This window comes from Hippocampus zosterae, chromosome 17 (assembly GCF_025434085.1).
Source record: "Hippocampus zosterae strain Florida chromosome 17, ASM2543408v3, whole genome shotgun sequence".
In the NCBI taxonomy this organism is placed as follows: domain Eukaryota; kingdom Metazoa; phylum Chordata; class Actinopteri; order Syngnathiformes; family Syngnathidae; genus Hippocampus; species Hippocampus zosterae.
In genome coordinates this window covers 10,782,719-10,808,637 of record NC_067467.1, presented here as the reverse complement: position 1 = coordinate 10,808,637, position 25,919 = coordinate 10,782,719, and the positions used below count along the sequence as shown (strand labels likewise).

Below are 25,919 nucleotides of genomic sequence, written 5' to 3'. Positions count from 1 at the left end.
AATGAAAAATATCTAACTATTTACAATAATTATTAAAAAGTTAAGGATACAGTAGTTGGCTTTTGGGGCAAAATTCAGGATTGATCATAGATATAACCTTGATAGAGGAACTTGATTGGAATGGAAACAAAACTTATCACATGTGATTGCGCAATGTTGACACACCCATGAACTTACCTTCTGCATGTAAAACCAATTACAACCTGCCCTCAGCCAGTGGGTGCTTTCTCTTCTTTTTTTATTTGGATTGCACACGTCAGTAAACAGTTGTTCACAGTAACAATGCAAGAGCAGAAAACAGCGGTGGCGCCTGTTAGCTCAACAAAGTATGTCTTTGTATTTACAATGGAGAAAAAAATACAAGAAAATCAAGAGTCCAGCCCCCGTTATTTTTGTTTTTTAATCTCTGTGGGTGACATCAAGCACGTCAACCCTTTCCATCCTTTTTTCACATGAGCTTTATCTCTGACTTGTACCATAGTTCCTTTATTCTTCCTCAACATTCAGAAAGCGGCATCTATCATTGCTACACTTGTAATTTGGATTGAAAATTAAGACGACAAGTCAATGAAAATAGCATTGTAACGTGCCAATTTGTGGCTCATCGATAAATACTCCTTTGGACTCTTCAGATAAGGTAAACTACACACAAATTGTAACTTTTTTTGGATGAAACAATTTCATTAAATAAGTGAAGACAGCAAAAGTCTCGGGCATGTGAAAATCTGACTTGAAGTGCAATTATTCAAAACAACAAAAAATGTCGTTCATATTGTATGACTTGTTTCTTTTTTTTATAGTTGAATGTGAATCAACATTTGATTCTCAGGCTGTATTTTTGCGTAAATTAATCCCCCAGGGGACAAGGACATCCGCCACTTGAAACACAAGTGGAATAAGGCAAGTCAAAGAAACTGTATTTACGGTACTGTTGTTGTACAATGTTTAGAACGTTTTTGAATATTTAGTGTAGTATGATAAAAGACACTAACACGCATTAAAAAAAAGTCCTGACGTGAAGAAAATGTGTCACTCTTTCCAAACTGCATGAACTGCGAAAGCTTATTTCCTGACGGAATGCAGTGCGTTCCTGCATATCTGCTGATCTCCACCCTACCCCCACACCCCTCAGGATCTTATCCTTAGTTCACTGTTTTTGTGCTCAGTACAAAAATAGGGCAAGGTATATTTGTGATGCCCACACCCCGCCTCCTCCTCACCCCTTTCTTTTTGCCAGGGATTGAATGGTTATCAGCTTTCTGAGGGTTAAATCCCCCACCCCCCCCAAAAAAAAAAGATTTCAATGAGCACCAATTATATGCAAATTTTGATTATTGGTGGGCCAGTCGCTGTCCGCTGCAAATAGTGAAGATTGACTGCACAGTAAATAAACAAGTTCTTTAAATAGACTTGTCCATATATGAATAATAATTGTATTACATTTATTTTAAACTCGCTGATCGGCTCCAAATTTGTGATTGTGTTAAAGCCTAAATTAAACATGAACATGAAAGAGACAGTGGCCAGCGGATCTCGCGGGTGGTCAAACCAGTTTGTCAAGTCCGTTGCCGTTTCCGTAGGTCCATCTCTGGGATAAACACACTCCCAAAGAGGCATTGATGACAAGTTTTGGAATTCACTGAATTCAGCGTGATATGAAAAGTGGGATCGGTCCCAGATCCACTGTTCCCATTATCTCTCAGCCGCCTAACCCTCACTACCTGTGACGGGAGGCCCTGTGCGCACCGGACTGGCCCTGAAGATCTTCCTCCACCACGTTGCCGTAGCCTTCTTTCTCCACGCAGTCAGCCAGCACCTGCAGCACCAGGCCTAGCCGGCGGTCCAGGGCCTCCAGGTGAGGCGCGATGAGGATCGGGGATAGACGGTCTCGGAGGAGAGACTCCTCCATCAGGGCGCTCAGTCGGTAGTTTTCCTTCGCCAGCAGCTGGAGACGAAGGAAGGTGGACTTCTTCACCCTGGAAACAAAAGAGCGCTTGTTTGGATGTTTCCTTGTGGCGATTACCGGTTTGACAGTTTCCCGTGGTTTTAAAAAGTTACGTTTTCAATGACCGCTAAGACTGCATGTCACCTGCTTTTTTTCTAATCAGCAGGCAGAGAGGGGAGGGGTGAGCAGTTACTCACGGTGGAGGAGGGAGGGAGCAAGATGAAAGTGACATTGTAAACACTGAGGCGTTTTGTTATGATTAGTGTGCATTGTTCTTAAAAAAAGTGCCACAGTGAAACTCCTCTACAACGAAAGCTGTATGTGTGTGTGTTTACACTTGAGATCAAATTTGCTACAGTGAAAAAAACCCTGTTGTGAAAGTTTTCTTGTTGCAAACATGATTTTGTTGTAGAGGAGTTTCACTGTAGTGGGTAATAATGTTGTTCACCATTATGACAAAATAAGTAGCCTATGTTTCCGTACACATATCATACAGTCAGAATTTAATATTGAGCCATCGCTAATGGTGAGTGAAGCAGACAAAATGTTTTCGTCTTCTGACCTGCAACATTGACTGAGCGGGACCAGGATGGACATCTCATCATGGGAGTATTTGCCAAACCTGAAAGGTTCCATTGGAAAAAAAAGACAATATAACTGCATTCATCATTCAGAAATTGAGTTTAAACATTGCGAAAGCGACAAATGAGCCAAAATGTAGAATAGAATTTCAGGACTTGAGCATACAGCATACACAGCAAGTCATGACATTTATTTTCTGTCGGTGAAATTTATGTGGGAAATAGTTCAGAATCAGTGACAAAGTAAGAAAAGGGGCAAACAAAGGTGGCCAAAATATATATTTTTGAAAAACCGTGTCGCTTGCTTTTGTGTTTTTAAATGCACAAAATACATTTTTGGAAGCGTTGACGTTACCCTCTTCCGTTATCAAGGTGAATAATGAAGGTGTCATTTCCAAACTTCTCAAAGGTTTCATAATGATGGCGATCCATGTTACCTTGGAGAGGAAAAGCAAAATTCCGGTTAGTTAGCGAGAAATGGGCTCTTATGTCATCCTGGAACGCTTCCTTCGTCAGGTCGCCATCACAAATTTGCCCAATTTCAAATATTATCCAATCACATTTGGCGGTCGTCCGTACCCATCAGGAAGTCAAAGATGGTCATGTCCATGACATCCAGGAGTCGGGTTCCGCGGTCGTATGGAGGCGTCTGCTTCACCTCGTCACAGTAATCTGGATCCACTTCCCATCTGTTCACATCAGTAGAGAACGATCAACATGAGCTCATTGATGAAACTCAAGGAAATAAAAAGGAGCTTGGACTGACTCGGCCTTCTTGCGCTTGTGGTACGAGCGTCTCCAGGGGTTCCTCCACGTCTTGCGCTTGGCCAGGTTGAGGTCGGGCAGGAAGGCGGCGAGGGAGCCTTCCATCTGATCCGGTTTGCCGCACAGCGCGTGCTCGGTGGAGCAGTAATACGAGCATTCGCCGTAGAAGCACACGTTGTTGGCTACGGTAAAGATGACACGGCGAGCGCGTTTACACAAGAACGGCATGAGTGGGTGTGGGTGTCCACACAAACGTTACGCTGGACGCAAAAGTTCAGATAGCAGCTTTCAGGCGATCGCCTTCGAGGTTGTTGTTGTTGTTGTTTTTTTTTTTTTATGAACAGCATATGCATTTACTGTATTTCACTTACATGATTTTTCAGCTGTCATTGTGTCAACTAATCAAAACATTTATACAGGGTTATGATTGATAATACTTTTTTACTTTAGTACATTTTAGAGTCTGCACGTTTTTGCTTTGACCTAAGGACAGGATTTGACGCAATATTTATCATTTAATTTTTTTTTTTTAAGGAATACTGTATGTACTCCTGCGAGTACAAAATGAAAGTCCTTTTGCCGCCCGTGCCTCTTTTTTATGATTTCTTTTTAACCCTGGAGAACCCACGGGGTCAAATTTCTGCTACTCAAATGCTACCCTTAAATCCCAAAGGGTCAAATTTGGCCCTAAACGTAAATTTGTATTAAAGCATTAAGTATTTGAAAAAAAAACAACATATTTTGGTGTTCAGTGAACATATAGCAGTCATTTAATGTATAATTCATCATTTTGCAAAGAAGAAAAGAGTTCTTGCGTTCTCCAGGGTTAAAGTCGACTCCATTGTATTTCGTTCATGGAAGACTCGAAATATTTCGTTTCCTACTGCGCCACCTTGTGGTCAGACTTGTAAGTGACTTACAAAGCTGCAAAGGCTTGTGTTGCAATGTGATGTGATGATGCTGCTGGTGAAAGTTTCTACCTGGCGAGATGAAAAAAGTCCTCCACAACTTTTTGTCGCGCGTCACGTCTCGGATTTCTCGCGTCATGTTGACCAGGCGACCAGCCACTGGGGGAACTCTCCTGAAATCCAGGATCCTGAAAGCAAACGGACAGAGGCGATAGCATTGGGTAGAAGACGGAGCAGCGGTGCTCTTCAGTGGCTTTCGCTTGTCTTGCAGTTGACATTTCATTCATTCAGAGCAAAATGGTAGCCATCCATGCAGTGGTTTTTAAATGCATGGTTACAATTCAGGTCAGTTTGTCATGCGGTTTGAATACTTAAGGATGAAATTGTCACTTCATTCTTGATTTTTATGTACACAAGACAACATTCGGATCAAGAAAACAGCAGTACAAAGTCGCGGTTTCCCTTTTTTCTTTTATTTTTTTTAAAGTAAGAACACTCTTCCTTATTTACTTTTCCGAGTGGCCCGTTTGAGACTAAGCCTCGTGGGAGCCGAAACACAAAACACAATCGCAAACACACACATAGGCTGACGTGTTGACGAAACCTAAGTTCACAGAGGACGGCATTCAGGAGCCGCAATCTGCACCGCCATGTCGGGTCGGGCCGCCGTGACAAAGAAGCGCCTGTCTGGGTATCTGTGTGTGTGTGTGTGTGTGTGTATGCGCACTGGAGGAGTTCAAACGGATTCAAAGGAGAAGGCTTACCTCCGTTTTGAGGTAAGAAATGGGGGGTGGGGCGGGGGGGGGGGGGGTATTCCTAGCTCTGTTTTCACATCCTTCGTTCATATTGTAATGCATTGGAGGTTATGATACATTTCTTTCATTTGCAATGTGAGGGTTTTTTTTCCTGAACTAAAAAAAACAAAGCAGGCATTTCTAACTGTAACAGGCTAATAATGTAAACCCTGATCCAGCTGCTGCTATGCCACCGCAACTCAACTTTATAAACCTGCGTTGGAACCATTCATAGATTTGTAATTTTAGCTTGTCGCGTAAAGGGATCATGTTAAAAATCCCCAAATTCAACGCCGATTAAAAAGAGATGATCCCAGCGCTCAGTGTGCTCATCTAATCCTTCATGTGCTCAAATCCCATTCAAATATTCACCGTTGAAGTCTATTTACATCGTACCTTTGCTTCTAATGCGCCGCCGTCTACGCGGATGAACAGGTGTGACCCTGTCTTTCCCGGAACAAGCGGAAAAGGCTCATTTACCAACCCCCACCAAACTCTCACTCACTCCCCTGAAAAGCTTATGGAAAAAGAGAGCAACAGCCACGCTCACCTGTCCAAGTGGAAGGCGGCGACCTCAGCGTTGTGTCTCTCAAAGTCGGAGAAGTAAAAGAAGTCCGGAGGCGTTTGCTGCTCACGCGTTTGCCTGAAGAATGACAATGAGGATCATGTCACCACAAGCAGGAAGAATTGCCAGTCAAGCGCATGCAAATAAAAACAAAACACCTTCAGGGTGATGGCGGCTTAAAAGCATCACTGCATAATTGAATAATGTGTGCCAACCAAATCACGGTTCTGACTCAGGACCTGCTAGAAGTGTGCCTGCCAACATGTCATTTCCGCACGCGCATACGCGCTCCTTTCTGCCGCCTGTGCGTGTAAATGCATTGCACATTATGAACGGATTGGACGGTGCCATTAAAAAAAAAATGGTATGCACGAATGACCCGGGTTCCCAGAGTGGTCACACAATGAATTCAATTCAAAAGTCAAGATTCATTCATTTTCGCACGGCGACTCGTCTTATGATTTTGTTTGCTTGCGCTGACACGGCCAAAAGGAGTAAATAGAAACGAAGTAGCGGATGGGTGTGTGTGTGTGTCCGTCCATGCGTGATGCCTGTCAGTTGTTTTTTTTTCCCCCGACTGGGCAGTTTGAAAGCTCTTACTTACGTGAGAGCTTGGAACTGCTGCATGTTGGGTGGGACAGAAGAGGAGAATACTCGACTTTGGCCTGCCCATTCACATACTGGAACTGTACAGTATCCTGTATCTGCGTTCTGAATAACTACTAAGCAGCGGCAATGCGATCTCAGCGAGACATGAAGCCGTTGTGTTATCATTGAGCGTGTGTAGGCGTTGTTTTTGAGATTCTCTTGTTATCTTTCCACAAGCATCCAGGCTGACTTCTTATGTCGTCAATCAGCGACAATATCAGAGGCAGATAAAAAGCATTAGTTGGAAATATATATATTTTTTTGCGGGGGGGATAACTTTCCCAGCTTCCCATCAAAATAGAGTTGGCCCCCCAACCACAAAAAAAAAAAATTAACTGAGGGCAGCTGACTACGACGGAATTTCACGTCAATGGTACTCAAAAAATGTTGACATGAAAAAATCCGCAAAGGTTTCCCAAAAACTTTGGGTACCCCAAAAACATGCTTCTTGGGTTCCGAATCTGCCTACCCATCAGGCACGTTAGGCAAAAAAAACTAAAAAATCCATCCATTTTCCAATCGGCTTATCCTCAACAAAGGTCACAATGGGTGCTGGAGCCTATCCCAGCGGTCTTCGGGCAGTAGGCGGGGGGACACCCTGAGCCACTCGCAGGGCACACACAGACGAACCACCATCCATGCTCACACTCAGACCGAGGGACAATTTAGAGTGTCCAATCAGCCTGCCATGCATGTTTTTGGAATGTGGGAGGAAACCGGAGTACCCAGAGAAAACCCACACAGGCCCAGGTAGAACATATATATATAGAAACTGTTTCTATCAACTCTAGAAATTGAATGAGGTAAGATCCATTCTATTTGTGTCCCGAGTCTGGTCAACGCATTCAAGCTTCCACAACCTTCAGACACGTTTCTTGGCTCTTTGACCGCCCACAATAAAACCTACAGGGAGAAAGCGAAGTCTGGAATTTTGGACAGAATGCGCGCGGCTTTGAGGGCAGCCGCAGCGGGCCCGCGGGCAAGCACCACAGCCTCTCTGGCAGGCTTTTGAAATGGATAAATTGTGTGTGTCTTGATCAAGACTCAGCAGGATGGAGACAGTGTCATGGGGCCCAGATGGCTTGGAGTCGGCGACAAGGATCACGTGCATTCCATGCCTTGCCGCTCTCTATCTCCTCTCCTGATGAACACTTTATGACATGATTGGGAATCAGAGAGTAAGACGTGCGAGATATCAACTTCCATCTCGATGATTGAAAACCCTGACAAGGATTAGCGTAGCGACAAGAAGAATTTGAAGTCTTCAAGCAGCAGTTTTCTCAAGATCCATATTTTTCAGACGTTTTTTGGAGATTCTTGCTGTTGTGTGAAAGGAGTCGCTCTAAAGCAGGGGTGTCAAAGTCGAGGCCCGGGGGCCAGATATGGCCCGCCACATAATTTTATGTGGCCCGCGAAAGCAAATCCATCATGTCGACTTCCGTGATGCTTGCTGAAGTCTGAACCAAAATTTCAAACTGTCATATCTAATCCATAAAAAAACATGTTTGAACATGCCATTATTCTTGACTTCTGATTTCAAAACAAGTTGTCCATCAATTTGTTGTTAGCTGTACATGTCATATGTGGAGGTGGTTCAACATTTTGTAAATTACAAAATTCACAGTCATAACGTCCCTTCAAGGGAAACCGTAACGACAATGTGAACCGTAACAAAAATGAGTTTGGCACCCCTGTACTCAACTCTGTAAAACGGCGGTGCCCAATCTTTCTTTCGTCACGAACCGATTGACACAAATACGGGGTGTTCACATTTGATGTCAAGTTGTTGTCTTGTTTTCTGCCAATTGGGTTCCCTCCTGTGTTTTATTCTTTTTCGATTATTCGTATGGCTCCACCTACTGCGTAATGTGAAGTGATGCTCGGTTTACGCTCAATTGCTTGCCATCTCTGTTCATTACCAGACTCAAACAAAATGTCAACTATAGTCAGATGAATTCACTGACAGTAAAAAGAAAAAAATATATGTATTTTTTAAAGGATTAGATTTGAGTAACATGTGACTGCAATCACTGATTCTCGCAACAAGCAAAAAGCAAAAAGCAGTACATGTATTGGTTTATTCTCACCAAGCTTGAGTGTTCCAGCAAGGCACATCCATTCTTGGTCATATTTACATATCCATCCACGGAGGATTAACCGGCCTCAATAGCAGTGAGGAAATCCTTGGCATTTTCTCCATCAGCTTTGCATACAACGCCGATGACAAATTGAGCCCGATTTGCCGCAACATGGATGCTATTCTTGGGTCAGCTGCGATGGCATGTCAAAAAGCGGCCAGTTCGGGATATTATAAGATAACCTTTATTTGTCCCACGCTGGGGAAATTTGCAGTCTACAGCAGCAAAATTAATGTTTCGGAAAAGTTCAGAAAGTTATCACATTCATGTCGTCATCGATGAATGCGCCCACTGTGTATTTTTTTGCACCCTGAGCTGTATAGCGTTTAGCGTCCAACTCAAAGTTCCTATGCGGCTTTTCGTTGTTAAATATCAGACCGGGGAGGTGGAGGATTGTCGTTTTTCACCACCCGCACACAATCACTCGTAAGCATTTTCCTCCGACAGGCTATCACTTACTATTACTTCGTGCAGATGCTTCAAAAAGGCGAGAGGTGCAGGCCACACCAGACTAGGCCTGGACCAAGGAATTCAGGGGAAAGAAAAGATGTCGACGCAAATGCACTCAGGTCAGCATATTGTCATGCTTGGAAGGCAATTTGAATCAGTGTGTGTGTGGGGGTGGGGGGAGAGGTGTGTTAAGAGCTTTTTCTGCAAATGTTTTTGTTTCAAGCCACGCATGAAATAAGAGGGCCTCATCATGAGTCATCACGCGCTGGTACTCACACTGACACGTCAGAGCATGAGAGGGCAGCAAAATCCAGTCGGGAAATCGATAGAAATACCGGATGGGCAAAATAGCTTCCATCATGATTTCATGTGGCACAGTGCGACCTAGAAATATAAAATATGAGAGGGTTTTTTTCTGGTTTATACACAGCTCATTAAAGTGCAATGTCAAGACTCAATTTGGAAGTTGACAGGACGCAGGCTTTATGACGCGGTAATTTAACAGCTGCCTTATGGGACTCGATGTAAGACGTCAAACTCAGGGAAAATCTAAAAAAGTGATTTCCAAAGTGTGCCATGTAAATAAGATAAGATATCCATTATTTGTCCCACACTGGGGAGATTTACAGTATTTATTTTATATATATAAAAAAAATAAGTATTAAAAAAAATATATATATATATATATATATATAAATAAATAAAATAAATGAATAAAAAGTGCTCAAGTATCATTAAATTCATCACATTTGCATTTACTCTTTAAGCGCTGTTTGTTTTTTAACGTACTTTGAGCAAAAAATGGATACTTTAGACCTGAATCACTATTTCGACCAACTAAGCTACAGTGTTTTAATGTCGGTTATGATGCTGATATACTTTGAGAGGCAAGTATTTTTTTTAGGTGGGGGGGGGTATTACAAAAATTGGACATTTTACGACTTGAACTTTTTAGGAATAAAGTCTGTGTCTCGTTTCAGATGAACCCTTTGGCCGACCGCACTGATGTTGGTCATCATGATTGTGGTACTTGTAGAGCTAACTATTTATTTCGGTGGAAGTAGCGCAAAACGTTTGACAACCGCCGATCTCCGACATGACGGGGTTGGTTTATTAATATGGCTCACTAGATTTACTCGTCCAGTTATTTTTGTCATCATCCTTGGGAATGTTTGCTAGCAGCACAGATGCAAACCATGTTGGGTAATCCAAAAACCATTACAACATTCATCTGCACTGCCCAAAAACCACATTCGAGTGGGGCCCGCTTGTTATTTTCCAGCCTCTTCATTGCTCAGCGGTGACCGAAAATGAACAACCTTCAAGTCGCAAAAAGCAGCAGACAATTTGAAGAGTTTTTTTTTTCCCTCGCGGAAAGTGTTTTGCGAGCGGTGGGCTCCAGACATAGACAAAAAGGTGTTTTTGCTTCCGACTGAGCGCTCCTATTCGGTGCTGTCAAGCCTCCTCGCCGTCGTGCTCCCTGGCTTGCGGTCGCCTGGCGTTTTCTAAATAGAAACCATCTATCAGAGGCTAAGTGGTGGTTGAGAGAGTCATTGTGGTCAAGAGTGGGTGACGGCCGTGAATGAGGAAGTGGTGAAAATGCCCAGGAAACAAACAGAACAAAACAGAAAATGCCTCTAAGCTGGCATTTATATAGCAGCTAAGCAGCATGCAAGTTAAATAAGCTTGAGGATAAATTTGACAGTCGCATCTATTTCGAGTTGAAAATGAAGTGACCGATCTATGTCAAGGCTATGTTCTAATGATTTCTTTTCTAACGCGTCGTCACTTTTCACCCAACGGGTGTGCTATTTATGTGATGTGGAAACATTGCCACATGCATGAAACAAACAAAAAAAGGAGGGGTGCGGGGGACAATTTTAGCTTTGCAGAGGTTAAAATAGTAAGCGGACATTCGGCATTTTAGCTTGCAATCGGTGAGCCGCTCATGCAAGTCGTTTGAATAGCAACAGCAAGGGATGACTAATGACTCCGTCAATGTAATGGGCCGAGTCTTCTTTCGACCTTTTCTCTGGTTTCTATTCTTTTCCCAGCCTCTAATTGAACTGGTAATTGTGTCAGGGTGGGAGAAAAAAAAAAGAACACTATTCAGGGAAAATCTTTTTAGCACAACCATGACAGAAGCTCTTGTGTTAGCATCACTGCCACGCACGCAGGGCTGCGGAAAGGTCGCTAAGTGGGGTCGGTGTGGTGAAACTGGGTACGACTCAGGTTGCGGGTTTCGTTGGCCCGGTGATACCAAACCTGAGCGGGGTGGCCCCTCCCGCTTCCTGCCCAGACAAGGAGCATAGCCAAAGCGAGCCTTACTTGGATTTAATTGATGCACAATGATTGTATTCTTCTGCCGTCACCTGACTTTCAGCTCAACCGAACGGAACTTAGTCATTCTACACAGATGATAAAGAATACCCTGAGTGCAAATGCTGTTATTTTGTGTATCTAAAAATTGTGTTCAACCTTTAATCCCGGTGACTTATTTTCGTCTTTTCTGTTTTTACAAGAGAGGGTCAAAGGATCTAAAAATAGCTCACGTTGAATCAATTAAAGGGTTAAAGCACCGCACCACACTCGCTGTTTAGTGTTAACATTAAACGAGCGGCCCTTAGGAAATTGTTTGGTTCTTTTAACTCTTTCATGCATCAAGAATGATAACTTGTAACGTGATAACGTGATAAGCTTTCCACTGTAGTAAGCGCTGTGCCTGAAAGGGTTAATTACACAATGTTGAATTTTTTTTGTACTTTGTTTAGTTTGACATTAAACTTCAACTGGGAGCGGCAATGAACGGGTTGACCTCTTTTTTAAAAGTATTATCATAATTTTTTGGAATTATTATTATTATTGATGATCAGTTGAGTTCATGGCCACCATATCGTGCTTGCATCTCAAGTGTTCACTCGCAAGTGAAAGCATCCCAATTGTCCGAACAACAGTCGCTTTCTGGAAAAGTCAATCGTATCTCAAGACAGCGCCGTCCATTCGGGCGCGCTTTGATCCGACATTTCATAACGCAGCGGCGCGGAATGGACCGCCTCGTGTGGTCCATTCGCCAGTGGATTGGCGGCCTTCACCCTTTGAACTCACTCTCAACTTGAGCGCTTGTTGAAGACAACACGCCGATTATCCCCCCGGGCGTGTTGTTTTCGACTGCATCTCTTCCCATCTTGTCCCATAAATCACACGAGGGCCTGCTTTGTCCTTTATCCTCACATCTAAAAAAAAAAAAGACCTATTCAATTTGGATGTCTAAACTTCTTCTCCTGGAGGCACATTTGCAGCATTCCAGACCAAAAAAAAAAACCCATGGGCGGCATTCCTTGTGGCGTGCCTGGGAATTCACCCATGCCACAACTTTATAATGACACGCTAGGACGTCTGGGGAAGCGAGTCGAGTCACATAGCAGACATGGTAGGGTGCCGCAACACGCGTGGAATGACACAAATATCAGTGAGATGGATACAAAGTCTCTCTGGTTTACTTGGACAAAATAACATGAAATGCCCACTGAGCATAAAGGCACCAAAAACAGAAAGCAAAAACACCAAATGTGTCTTTTCCTAGAACTCAAGAGATATGGCTAAAAGTCAACATTTTTTTTTTGTATTTGACTAAACTTTGATGGCTGCATTTCCGTTTTGCTTTGAAATGTTTATCATGAGCAGTTACAAGTTTTTTTCCAACTTAAAAAAAAAGAACTTTACATGGTGGAGTGATTCTAAAGAAGGGGCAGCATTGTAAATTCATTTTGCTGACGTTTTCGATTCAAAACGGCTTGCAGGTGACAGAACGCATGTTCTCCTCGCTGATGACAAAGGCGGGGATGCTAAAATTGTCATTTGCGCAGCTCCAAGTTGAAACGTGTGCAGCTTCATTTGTATTTTCGAATTACTACCTGGCCCACATCAACCTGACATGGCAGAAAGTCTAATGAAGTGGCAGAGTGATGAACAAGAGAAGAGATAAGGAGAAAAAAAAACTTGACCCAGTAAAACATTCATGAGCGATGGCTCCAAGTGAAGTGCGCAACGACTCGAACGCTTCTAAAATAAGAAAAGCGCACTGCGCGTGTTAGGCTTTTTTTTCCGCCTCCAGAGTGTCTGAGTTGGCAGTTTGCCTGTCAGAAAGGAACTCCTCCGAGATTTGAGATGACAGACTGACGCGTTCGTTGGCACTCGTTAAACTGTCGACCCTCCCAAATCAAGGACAGAGCAGAGGATGAGCAGAGGATGAAGCAGACAAAAAAAAACAAAAAAAGCGAGACACCGAGACCTCGTTTTGTTTGACAGCCGGCAAATCCTGGAGGACGGAAGATGAAAAACACCACCAACCGTGGTGTATAATTAACAACGGCGTCGTACAATTACAGCTCAATTGCCAATCGGAGCATCGACGACAAAACTATCTCCGGTCGCTCAAACCCTTGCGGGCTAGCTTGTGGTCGACAGTGCGATTTATGGGAGAAGGCCAGCTAGGAAATAAATCTGATGCCAACCATAGCACACTGTCACGTGGAATCCAACCATAGCATAAAACTTAATGAAGATGCAAAGTTTCCCTGCCCATGATCTACCAGCATTTCATCTGCTGAGCAATTGAGAAGAGAGGCAGACTCGTATTGATCGTGAGATTGTTCTGATGATCGAGGATGGTTTGTGCGACAACTACTGTCGACGAACGCAAGCCCAGTTTCAACACGTTAGATTGGTCACTAATGTGTATCGGAAAGAACACCCACGCGTGTGGACTGTAATACAGTAATCGAGATTTGTGAAACAAAATAAAATTGACCAAACTGTGCCAGAGGAGGTTGCAACTCGACGCCAGTGACATCATCGATATAATCCCAAAACGATCTTTCGTCATAGTCTGGAAGAAACCTCCAATGCCTGAAATTGGTTAATTTGACCCCCCCCCCCCCCAATACACACACGCACACAAATTGAAAATGGTCACTCACCATCTCGAATGATTATTTTGACAAATTATTGAAAAAATGAAAAGTGTTGAAAATATAAAGGGTAAACCAAAAATATTTTGTTCATTTAATTTCTTGGTTTGGGAGATGCAAGCATTCTGCAAAACAGCGGAGATACAAATGTAGTTTTAGAACTGGAATTTGATCCCTTTTTAATTCGGACAAAGTTTAAGCCTCTGAGGGAACTTTTAACCAACACTTTATTGTGTTCCAGTTGGCTTGAAAAGGAAGAAGGCCATCTCAAAGATTAAAGTTACTTTAATTTGAGACCATTTTTATTTTTGGCATGTGGATTTTGGCCTGTTTTTCTGCCGCTTCCCCTCCCACATTTAGTCGGTGAAAAACTGCTTTCCAGTAGAAGAGGGTTGGATGGTCTTTGGCATTAGTTCAGCCATTTTTTAGCAGTGAGACCAACAATTTTTTGTTTTGCACACTTGATGTTGGCTACAGAACACACACTTGAAATTTGAAAAATGATCAGACAAAGCACTCTCATAAAGGGCATCACATCCACACCTAATGCCAGAAATGAATATACAAATAGAAAATTGCCCATCCCTTAAGAGAAGGCAATTTTTTTGCGGCTTTTGGCGGACGATGCCAAAGGCTGACCGACAGCGAGTTTGGTGTTGTTGTGTGCAACGTGCTGACATGCCGTCAACTCCCCCAAGTCGCCGATGGAGCGACCACAGCTGTGGCTTGGCTCGCCGATACCTCCGAATTCTGAAGCATCGCTCTGGGGTGCTTGAACTCTGTCACCCCGCAGAACTCACAATCTTTCGTGAATTTGACAGACACCTGCGGTTGAACACAGCTGCCGTAAGTACAGGGCTCAATCCGACCCTACGCAGACACCCACTGAGATGAGTAATGGTTGAGCTCTAAAACGCTTAAAAGTGGAACCTCTCCAGTTGACGGCCCCTGGAGATGAGAAATTTGGAATTGGACACAAGTTTGAACTAGAATGTGGAACGACGATGCCCATTTCTGTAGTTTTTAAGGTAAGTCCAGAAAAGACTCGTACCGATCTGAATCGAGGTTTGGCTCCAGTTTTGACAGACAGAGGCAGTTATCATTGCACTGGGCACTTTTCCTCATTCCCCAATGCAACAAGTGGGCCAACTCCCATTTTCCAGATGGCTGTGCCCATGAAAGCAGGATTCACTTACTGCAAAATCATCCCCAAAACGAAGTCTCAGAGGGGGACAGAAGCCTCATAGAGTAAAGCTGCACTTGAGCTCGGATAGCAGTCAGGTTACTATAAATCAATGCTATTCGTCATCTTTCATAACATATTGATAGATTTAATAAATGCATGCAATCAAATGAACTGTGAGGAAAATCACAACTTCCGGTCAAAGAGTACAAACTCATTTTAGTCACGGGCCAATTTGGAGTTACACCTTCCCTCGGAGGGCCGTTATGAAACAAAAAATGATCACTTGTACACAATAAATTAATAGATTACTCATTTCGAAATCTGTCAAGTCAATTTTGATAGTTTGTTCAATTATTGTTCAAGTGAGTAGAAACAGCGTAACAAAATTATGGCAAAATCTCAACGTTATTTATTACACATGTCAATTTGACATTTCGGTACAGATTTTAGCAAGTTGACACACATGATTAGCTTTCGCGGGCCACATAAATGACCTGGTGGGCCGGATCTGGCCCCCGGGCCTTGAGTTTGGCAGTTGTGCCATTGAAAATACCAAGATACGACTCCTCCAGTTTTTACGACAGCCAAAAGTCTTGAAATAACTCCAGACCACTATTTGGAAGACAATTGAAGTCAGTCATAGTGAATAGTGGAGATAACATCTTTTGGGCTGGGGCTAGAAGAGAATCCCTGTGGGCATCCAGTGGGAGTCACCCCTTCCCCACTATATCAAAACTTGAGCGCCTTCGTTTGCATCTGTGGCTATCCAGCGCAATTGCAAAATACTGATTAGCGGGCTTAAATCCGACCGCCACAGCAAGAAGCTAGCTTTGCATACGCGCCGGAAATTCATTTTGCAGGGAGGCCACAAGTTACAGAAAAGATCTGTGTCGTTATTTGCGAGGAGGTGACGCGATGGTTCACTGTCACTGTCCATTCGCTGGCTGAAGGGAGTCCCGAAAGTGAGTTAGCCGCAAGCTAGCACATCTCATCATGTGGCTCGCTGGGACAAATTGCAGCCAATGAAGGATTCCTGCAGGTATATTTTCATGGCATGTGTGGTAGTACAAGAAAATTTGTTTAAATGAAGCGACAACCGTTCGATTCCCCCCCCCCCCCAAAATTTGAAGCCTCAGCTCTATTAAAATTTGGCAGGGTTGTTAACAACGCTTACATTTCTAAGTCATATTTTCACTTTACAGGGACTTTCAAAAGGCATTGAGAAGCAGCGGCGTAACCCCAAAGAGAGTATTTATATTTCAATTATGTTCCATTGTAGAAATAGATTCCCAATCCTTTGAAGTTCCCCGGTTTTCCTTAGGCACCGGTAGGAGCTCTTTGAAGAAACACTATTTAATAAACATCTATATATAAGAAGGAGGATGAAAAAAAATCTATACTTTGTAATATACGCTCTACCACACTGCAGAATTCCAGAGAGGATTTGTGCATGTGTTTGTGTGTAGAATGTCATCAATGCATATATTTACATCTCATTAATTTACGCCGCATCGACATGTGTTTGCGCGCGGCTGTTTGCATTTAGCGAGCCTTTTGGATTTTCCGCTGCTCATCGTGATGGATGTGATGCTATTATCTTCCCTCTTTTACATATCATTTCTTTCCAATTCATTTCCGCCGACGGCAGATGCGTGGCAAAACAGCGACAGCTCAATGTGTGTATCCTCCACCCTCACCCCACCCCACTCCACTGCCCACAGATGCTCGTTATTTGTGTTGTGAGTCCTTTTACGACGCTGCCATGAAGAGGCTACGCTTGGAGATGATTAAACGGCAGATCCTCTCCTTCCCCGTTTGCACGCAGATCAACTCAACAAGACATCCATGACGGAAGCAACAAGACAATCTTTTCGCCTTTAAACTGATCCATCACTAGCGTCTAAATCAAAATCTGCGCTGGTACAAAGGTGTCGCCGAGAAAGGCGCACTCATCAAGCGCAGATTCGTCTCGTTCGACGAATGTCGTGGCCAAAACGCTGAAAACAGTCCACAATTGGTCCACACGAAGAACAACAAACACTATCTGACAAAACAAAAACCAAAAACAACAAAAAGCAAAGCTCTTGAAGAGCTCTTGCTGCCCACTACGGCGCCATCTTGTAATCTCATACATATCCAAAAAGAAATACACACATCATTTCCCCATTGCGGGACAAATACAGGATATCTTAATCTTAATCTTAATCACCTATAAAGCTATTCCAAACATTTCATACCTGCAAAATCTTAAGGTGCTCAGTTTGAACTGATAAGTTTATAACTTGGATGGAATATTTTTTAAAATACTGTGAAGCCCAATGAAGTAACTGAAATCCATAGCAGAAAGTCAAATCGAATTAGGCAATCTTTCTCCAAGAATTATATGGAGCCATATTCCTCAAAATGAAGTAAATGTTGAAATAGCTTGGCCTGCGGAAAACACCACCGACGCCAACCAGTTCTAAATCAGGCTGTGACCCGCGTCCTTTGGAAACACAAAAGACAGACAAACAAGTACAAATCCAATTGAATCCACCCCCGTGCGACGGAAATAAAGCAGTGGTTTACGGTTTTGCCGCCACTGCCGCGTCGAGCGCTAGGAGCCGAGCTTGTCGAAACCAATCGAGGCACGATAAGAGGACGCGACACGCGTTCTTCCTTTTGCATAAACACGCCGTGACTGCCAGCAGGATGGCCGCATGAGATCTCGCATGTCAACATGAAAACATGAACCCTGCGTGATGACATAACAGATCACAGCAGCGACAAACACGGGCGAGATTAAGACCAAAAAGGAATTTGTCAGATTAGAACAGCATGGGACCCCACGGTATTATCCAATTAGTCAGACGTCATATTCGTGCGTACACGCCACACTCGGGATGTTGGCAGGCACCCGGCAGAAGGGCCCGACAGGCACGCAAGTCTGGCACGGAGTGCTATGGTCCCAGGTTCCAGCTGGAAGGATGACTACCTCACCGTGCTGGCCCCCAAACCCTTTCCAGTCCCGCCCTATCTGCATCTTATCGCTTTTGCCTTGCATCTCTGCAATTCCACTGGAGATCCCTCAAGATACCTCTTTGGAATTGGAAGCTATGTTGTATCGACTTCACACCGGAAAGAAAAATATATGTGCCAAGAGAAGGAATGTCGCAATGGTAGAGAGAAAAAAGAATAATTCTTTTTTGAAGAAGAAGAGGGGTGGTTTCTTACATTTTCAGCATAAAAGGACAAATATACTCCATAAAGCAAAGAAAAGGCCATGTAAGGAGTTTTTTTTGTCTTGGTCAAGACCATTTCAGTCGTACTAAATACAAAGTTCTGCCAGATTTTGAAGAGGACTGGTGTGTTTTGAAGGGAGACAAATGCCCACAGCGACCTACATTAGCGGCAAACACAAAAGACAACCGCAGAGTCTAAAGGTCTTATGTGTCGGGAGAAAGTCATTCCTCTGGCAAAAGTTTGTCCGCTCTGATCCGAGTAGATCCGAAATAGCGTCAGTCCTCGGTACTACCGCACCCAAAATGCTGCAACGTTTCCAAAATAAAACTGGGGCACACCGAAAACAGTCAAACAAAGGTGATTTGTTTTGTTGTTGTTTTATATCCTCCTGGGAACGCTCCAGGTGGTTTATTGCGGCACTCAAAGAAACACGTTTGACTTCAATTGGACAACTAAGTGCAATGAGCGATACGACACCAGCTGCATTAGAATACGTTTGTGATGTGTGCATTTATATGCAATCGTAATGTTAGTTTCATTTCATTTCTGCTCAGGTAAACCCAAATGATTATGCAATTCAGACTTTAAATTGAGAGCTTTTCATGATACGAAGTGTCTCTTGACTGTTTTTTTTTTGCCGTGTCTTGATTTACAAGCAAAAATGTGAGTTTTGAGTGTCGCCTAAGCTAGCGGCGAACTTCAGGCAGCAGAGAGTGAACAGTTCTTTGAAAAATATTCCAAGTGCCTGCTTCTAACTGTTAATTTCCACTAAACAGGAAACAGAGTCACACATTGGGGTTTTCACCCAAACTCACCAACTTTGCCTTACATGAGTGCGCTAGCTTAATGCTAACACACGTTGCAAACTATCAGAGATGGTCTAGCAAAATGAGATGGTTAATGAACATTTCAAACAACTTATATTTGCCCACAAATGGTCGTTGCACACGAAAACAATATTCAAAGGTGTGTATTCTTTATCTTTGATGAATTTGAGACGAGAGACGGCCTTCTTTGCCTCGTTTCATGATCAAATCTGTCGTATGGCTATGTATTATACTGCCCCCTGGTGGCCCAGCTGCGCACACACCAGAATGAGCATTCTTTACATTGCAGGTAATTACGTCATTATGGTTTTTAATTTTTTTAAGACGTATGCAGCCATCTCAGGCACTGAGAAACACATCTTTGTGCGTCTCAAACTCTATTTCCACTCGCTCAGAGAATCGAACACTCTCCAGCGAGACCCCCTTGTCGAGAACCATTTTGCATTTCCCAGGCATCAAAGCGAGCTTGCGAGCAATTACTTTTGATCACAGCACAGTTGGCCTGGACTCTGTTTATCCGCGTTGGTAAAAGGATGGTGGGGAGGGGGGAGCATTAGAAGGGGCAGCCGAGAGAAAGGCTGGCTCCTTCTTTTTCGTTTCGCCAGCGTAAAACGTCTCCCCAAAGACGGCGGCGGCATGACGGCCCAGCGCTTGTGTTAATTAACACGCCGGCTTGTTGATGTTCATTAAAAAGGAGACAGACATCAGAAAAGGATCACATCGAGGGGAGCGTCGTGTTTCTCAACGCACCAAAAGATGCCGCGGCAAAGTTTAGAAAGCAATTCGCAGGAGATATATTTGAAGCGTGCACATTACAAGTGCGCTCATTAGACAAAGCTTTTGCTTCTTGGCGATTTCCTCACCAAAATCCAAGTGCAAATTTTTTTCAACTTTGTACTTCACTTACTTCATGGGTTTGAACAGAGCTTGTCCGTAGTTGTGGAAGGTCATGATCAACTTGAGCTGGGTGCCTCCTGACTTCATGGCTGCAATGGAAAGGACAAAAAATAAAAATAAATTGTACGAACAACTCTCTCATCGCCACAGCTGTTTTTGCCGGCCGTCAAAGAGGGAAAGCAATTTGGCACGAATGGAACAAAAGCAATCACATCCACTGACCACAATCAGCAATCAAAGAAGAATTGTGAGCGCTTTGGACAAGTGGCATGAAAATAATCAGTGGGTACAAGTGGACCGAGTGAGTTGTGGGGCGTGTAGGGTGGGCTGGGTAAGCAATTTGGAAAAAAGAACAATAATTCACAATGAGCCGGCCGGGAAAAAAGGTTCTTTGGTTTTAGAACGTCCATCTTCCAATAGGTGCTGCTAACTTGTCTTAATGACGGAATTCACTTGGAGCCTATCCCAGCTTTCTTCGGGCAGTAGGCGGGGGACACCCTGATCATCCGCGCTCACAATCACACCTCGGGACAATTTCGAGTGTTCCATGCATGTTTTTTGGAATGTGTGAGGAAACACAAGCAGGCACGGGGGGAGAAAATGCAAACTCCGCACAGGAAGGCCGGAGCTGGAATCGAACCCTGTACCTCTGCACCGTGAGGCCGACGTGCTAACCAGTCAACCACCTTGGTGCCAAAGAAAAATTCTTGGCTGTTAATGGACAAAACATTTGCAGATCTGTTCGTTTATGACCGAGCGTTAACTTCACATGGCGGCGACCTGCTGGCTTACCCTTGTATTCAAAATGGCCGAACCACTTAGCGACGAGGGGCGTGGCTACCAAAAATCCGACTCACTAGCCACGCTAAGCTGTCGTTTATTGCCATCTTTAACAGCTACGAGATCTTTTTCTTATTTGACGGGGGCTGACCAACTGGGATAATTTGTGACTCATTACTGGCATTGATCAAATTTGCATGTGCCGGATTTTCAAACAACAGCGACGCAATGTGACTTGTGGAAGCCTACAAAATAATCATCAATTCAGGATGTTTTGAAGAACACATGCTAACCGTTAACCGTATAAGTGTTTCAAAAAGAGGATGGGTTGATTATTGAATTCTTCAATTCAATCGAGGCAATTGGCCTTGACTTGTGAGGGTTTTTTTTTAAAATCAGTCTTCCTAGTTTCAAGAAAATGTTTTTAGAAAGACTTTTAGCAATTATGGTACTCAGCTGACAATCTATACCTATCGGCTCATTTTCTTTCCAGTACTCACTCGAGTTATCACAGACACAGAGTACCACCAGTGCTTCTGATTTTCTTTTATTGACTAAATTATAAATAAGTGGGAACAAAGCCCTTCGTTTTGCAGACACGCATGATGATTCGTTGGTGTCAGACTGTCGCAGTGTAGCGCCAACTACTGACTAGGAGGACTTCCCTGATGTGAGATTGTTTTTTTGTTTTTTGGCTTAAAGTATCGCTGGCTGGTATTGACAGCTTCCATGAGTACCCCGTACTTTGAAATAATAAAAACTGACACCCCGACACATTCTATTTATAGCAAGTTTGACCATTATTCTGTTTGATTGCACGATGAACATTTAAAAAAAAATAAAGCCGCCTGTCAAAAATCTCTCGGACGGTATTCAACTCATCTAAGCCAAAGAAAAGCCATCAGGTCAACTCACGAGCCAGATTTGTCGAAGCAAGGTCAAGTCGACGTTGCCCCCTTGTGTGGCGTCATCAAATCAGAAGATTAAACTCAACAACACATCAATGAACCCTCGAGAGCCATTTCACATCAACGATGGAACGACGCGAGCTTGCGCTGCAATCAGAAGCCGCAATCCTCAAGGAAGTGACCTCAATCCTTTGCTCGGCGCTGCTCGCTTTTTGTTGTTTAATTGAAAATTGGAAGAAAAAAAAAGAGGTAATCCCCCGTCCCGCAGTGGAACATTCTCAGCAAAGCTCATCTTATCGTATTGTTTGTGGACTTGACATGCAAAGTCTTGTCATGACATGATAACATCATTCAACTTGAACAGCACACTTTGCGCTCCCAAGGCCATCTGTCTTGGTATTAGAGCGCTAATACACATGTTTGTGTTGACCCGCTATCCATCTTTTGCTCCGTGCGTCGACAAATTCATCACCTCGGTGTTGTCTGGCCTTTTCGGAAAGCTCCAGGCGTCGCCCACTCGCCCTCCCCTCCCCCCGCCCCTCCCCCTCCTCCGTAACCAGATTCCATGTTCTGATGATAAATCCGCCGCGCTTCCACCTGTGTCGCATCGCCAAAGAGAGCGTTATGATTTATGAGCCTTATCCGAGCAAGAACAAAAGGCTGACACGGAACCGGCGCTCCGGAGTGCCGACTCGAGGGCAGATAAAGCAACATTAGCCCAAGGAGACGCTCAAACCTTGTAACGAGCTTTGCTTTGCGGTGTCAACCCGGACATAAAAGTGCTGCGGCGCGCGCGGTGTGGGTGTCTGTGTGTAAAATTGGGAGGGGGTGGGGGGGTGCAGTCGCTGGAAATGAAAGCTTGCAGGCACTCGATAGACTACGTTTTATATTGTGCGACTCCAGACAAAGGCTTTACATTTTTTTACATCTGATAATCTACATAAACGAGCCTGGCAAAGAGGCAGTTTGAAAAGACGGCGCAAGCTGCGATGAGTGTGAGGATGTGACGAAAGAAACTTGATTTGGGTTGAAGAATTGCATCAGTAGTCGATTTAATAAACGAAAAGGATGATTGATATAAAAACGATTCATTCGTGACAGCTCAAGCGATGAAGGCGCACGTTGCCATGGAAGTAATGCAGCGCGCGCCCACACACACACACACACACACACACACACACACACACACACACACACACTCACACACGCAAATTTGACCACTGGATGAAGCTGACTACCATTCGAACAACAGAGCAGCATCAGAGAGCTAATTAGCTTCCGTATGAAGCGCAGCAAAGGATGTCACAAGGGCAAGAACATTTCGCCAACGCACAAGCGTCATTCCTCGTCAGTATTGCGCCACTTTCTCGACTAAACAGTTTCATAATACTCGCGCTCCAGCTTGCACATGGAGGAAATTGCGGCTCCTTGAAATGTTTGGCCTTTTTACTCGAATGAGACTCACCCACGCTGGTGATCTTCTGCGTCTGCAGGTCGTGGAGCAGAGCACCCAGCACCGGGTTGCCTCTGGCGTACAGCTCGAAACGGTTGATGCCAATGTGGAAACGCAGCCAGTTGGGGTACGAGTCGGCCGTCGCCTCGGCCGCTCGGGCGCTGTCCTCATCCCGCGCGTTGCCGTCTTCGCTCGGCCTGGAGATGAGAAGGCAGATGGGGTTTTTTTTTCCATGCTTCCGCCAAATCGGGACAATCTCATCACAATAAGGCAACGTGATGAATCAGAGGCAACAGGATAAAAGAACTTGCACAATAATATTACATTACAGTTGCCTTGCCGATGCCACCATCAAATTTCCGAACTCCCTTTAAAGCAGATGAGATTCCCAAAGAGTATACAAACTTGAAACAAAGTTTATCAAGGAGTTTGTTGATTTGGAGCTCCTCAAGTGAACTACTTGATCAAAATCCCCCCCCAAAATGAGTTATTTTGTCAGGCGCGTATTTGCATTCTTAGTAGGTGACTTATTTGATGATTTCATCTTGAGTGCTCAAAATCAGGAGGAGTCTTCCTCAGGAAAGGCCAAATCTTGACCAAAAGGCTCAAAAGGCTTTTTTTTCTTGTCATGTACGTTGAATTCTACATCTGCAGCCATTCTTTGAGCTTTCGTGCATGTTCAAAATGAAGGAGGGAGATATCACTTAATGTGCCAGTGACGGATGGATGGATGGATGGATGGACATAGTCGTATCTGGTTGGACAGATTGGATACATGAATGGAATTATGGGTAGACGGATGGATGAAGGGATGATATGACTGTAGATGGATGAATGAAGAGATGGATTGACTGTACTGGTCGACAAATGGACAGATATTTGGCCGGAAGGAGATTAGAATGAATAAATGGTGAGATGAATGGATGAATAAACATATGGATAGATGAACGGATAAATACTGATATGATCGGATGGATAAATGGATAGAAAGAAAGAAAGAATGAATGAATACTGAGTGGGACCGACAGGTGACACTGATGAATGAATGGATATCTGGTGAATGAGTGGATCGATAGATGACCCGGAAGACAGACAGACAGACAGATTAGATTTCGAGTAATTTACCATCCTTGTTGGTCAGTGGCTTTGGGATAAAATCTAATTTCCGTGTTGACGTTAAACAAAGTGTCCCGCTCCGTCAGAGGGGGAAGCGCAATCTTATACAAAGGATGCTCAAAGAGAGCAGCGAGTCGGGATGCACCGGCACCGGCATCGGGTCCGGCCACCGTGCGACCCCCGCTCGCCTCGCCCATGAGCGGCTTGTGCCCGTCTGCCTTCCCGGTCGCGGCGCGGGAGCCCGCCCTCCTACGGTGGGAATCGGCCGCTCGCTGGCCGGCGCCCGCGGTCTTCTCCAAGGTGGTGGTGGTGCGGTTGGAGTTGGGCTCGCTGCTGAAATCCTGCAGGATTCGGAGCGTGTGCTTGTTGGGCCACGCGCCCGAGTCGGCCGCCGACCCGACGCGCTGCTGTCGCTGCTGCTGCTGCTGCTGGCTGGCCCAGCCCGGCGACTCCGCGCCGGCGTGGTGTGCGCATTGGCAGCCGCTGTCGACGCCGTCCGCTCCCGAAGTCCTCTTCTCCAATTTGGGCAGCAAGTCTATCATGATGTGCACCGTGCACGCCACGAGGAACACCGTGAGCAGCAAGACTCTGAATTTACGAAACATGATCATCCTTTGTTGCTTTGGTCCCACAGTTATGTCAGCTTCACGCGCACCTTACGATGCCATCCGCGGAAATTCTTAAAAAGTCCATCTTGTTATTTGCTCGACAACAGCCCCTGTAGTTCTGACTGAACAGGTGAACGGTCCGAGACATCGCGAAAAAAACATGCGCGGTCACATTTTTGATCTTAATCCACTGCGCATTTAAAGTCCAGCGTGCCACAATAATTACATATTATAGCTGCAGTCCAAAAAATACAAAAGTAGTCCCTCGACCAATAAAAAGGACGACGATATTCCTAGTAAATAACAGCTGCTCCGCTCGGAGGCTGTGCGGCCGCGATCTTGACCGAAGTCAGCGACGCGTGGAGCGGCCGACAGGTGCGAGCTGCATCCCCGCCATCGCTGGAGCTCTTCCCGCTCCCTTGTATCCCTTGCAAGTGTGCATCCTCCGTGAATGTGCCCAATAATAGGATCGGAGCCCCGTGGAGGAGTCCAGCCTTGGTGGCGTCAGGAGGAAGCGATTGGCTGTAAATGCAAGCGGCGCCTGTGACTTCCTTGCACGTGCTGCCTTGCCAGACAGTAAGGCTGCAAAGGCTGCAATACTACCACGCGCCACTGGAGGGCAGGCCCACGACTACATAGATTTATTTCGTTTCCGGAGCTATTCGGAGGTAGCAAATGCCCTCAATTCTCAACTTATGAACCTTCATCCATACTGTGCAGGGTCGCTGGAGACTATCCCGGTTGACTCCGGGCGGGAGGCGGACTACAACCGTTGGCACTCACATCCTCACCGTCACCGAGTGGGAACCGATGTCCGTACACAGGCGACAAGCGAGTGACTTGAATGGATACTTTCATGAACATGATAATTATACTGTACTACAACTCATCGTAAAGAGTGGTGAAATATTTTAAAAGAATAGAAATGAAATGTAAATATCAGTGCAATAGTAAAGAGTAAACTTGAATTTTTGAGGTCATTTACAGTGAGCACTAATTCCGTCCTTGTTTTCTGTAGCACATCAGATTTTCATAAATAATAAAAATAAGAATAATGTATACAATATAGTAATATGTTGAGTAATATGTATAAATTAAGTGCAAGGGGCAGCAACAGGTGGAATTTTGATGAACCAACATAGATATAAATTACAGCAC

General features: G+C 44.4%; 1 protein-coding gene across 1 annotated transcript; it reads right to left on the bottom strand.

Moving 5' to 3' along the window:
- Positions 1-221: 221 nt before the first annotated feature.
- On the bottom strand, positions 222-25,331 carry LOC127589955 (extracellular serine/threonine protein kinase FAM20C-like). Its single transcript, XM_052049289.1, has 10 exons — positions 24,163-25,331; positions 23,050-23,234; positions 19,907-19,985; positions 5,544-5,636; positions 4,272-4,387; positions 3,293-3,473; positions 3,106-3,215; positions 2,882-2,963; positions 2,508-2,567; positions 222-1,976 (listed from the first exon to the last, which is right to left on the bottom strand). Exons 1-10 carry the CDS (start codon positions 24,762-24,764, stop codon positions 1,718-1,720), a joined length of 1,767 nt encoding a protein of 588 aa, XP_051905249.1. The 5' UTR covers positions 24,765-25,331; the 3' UTR covers positions 222-1,717.
- Positions 25,332-25,919: the final 588 nt, after the last annotated feature.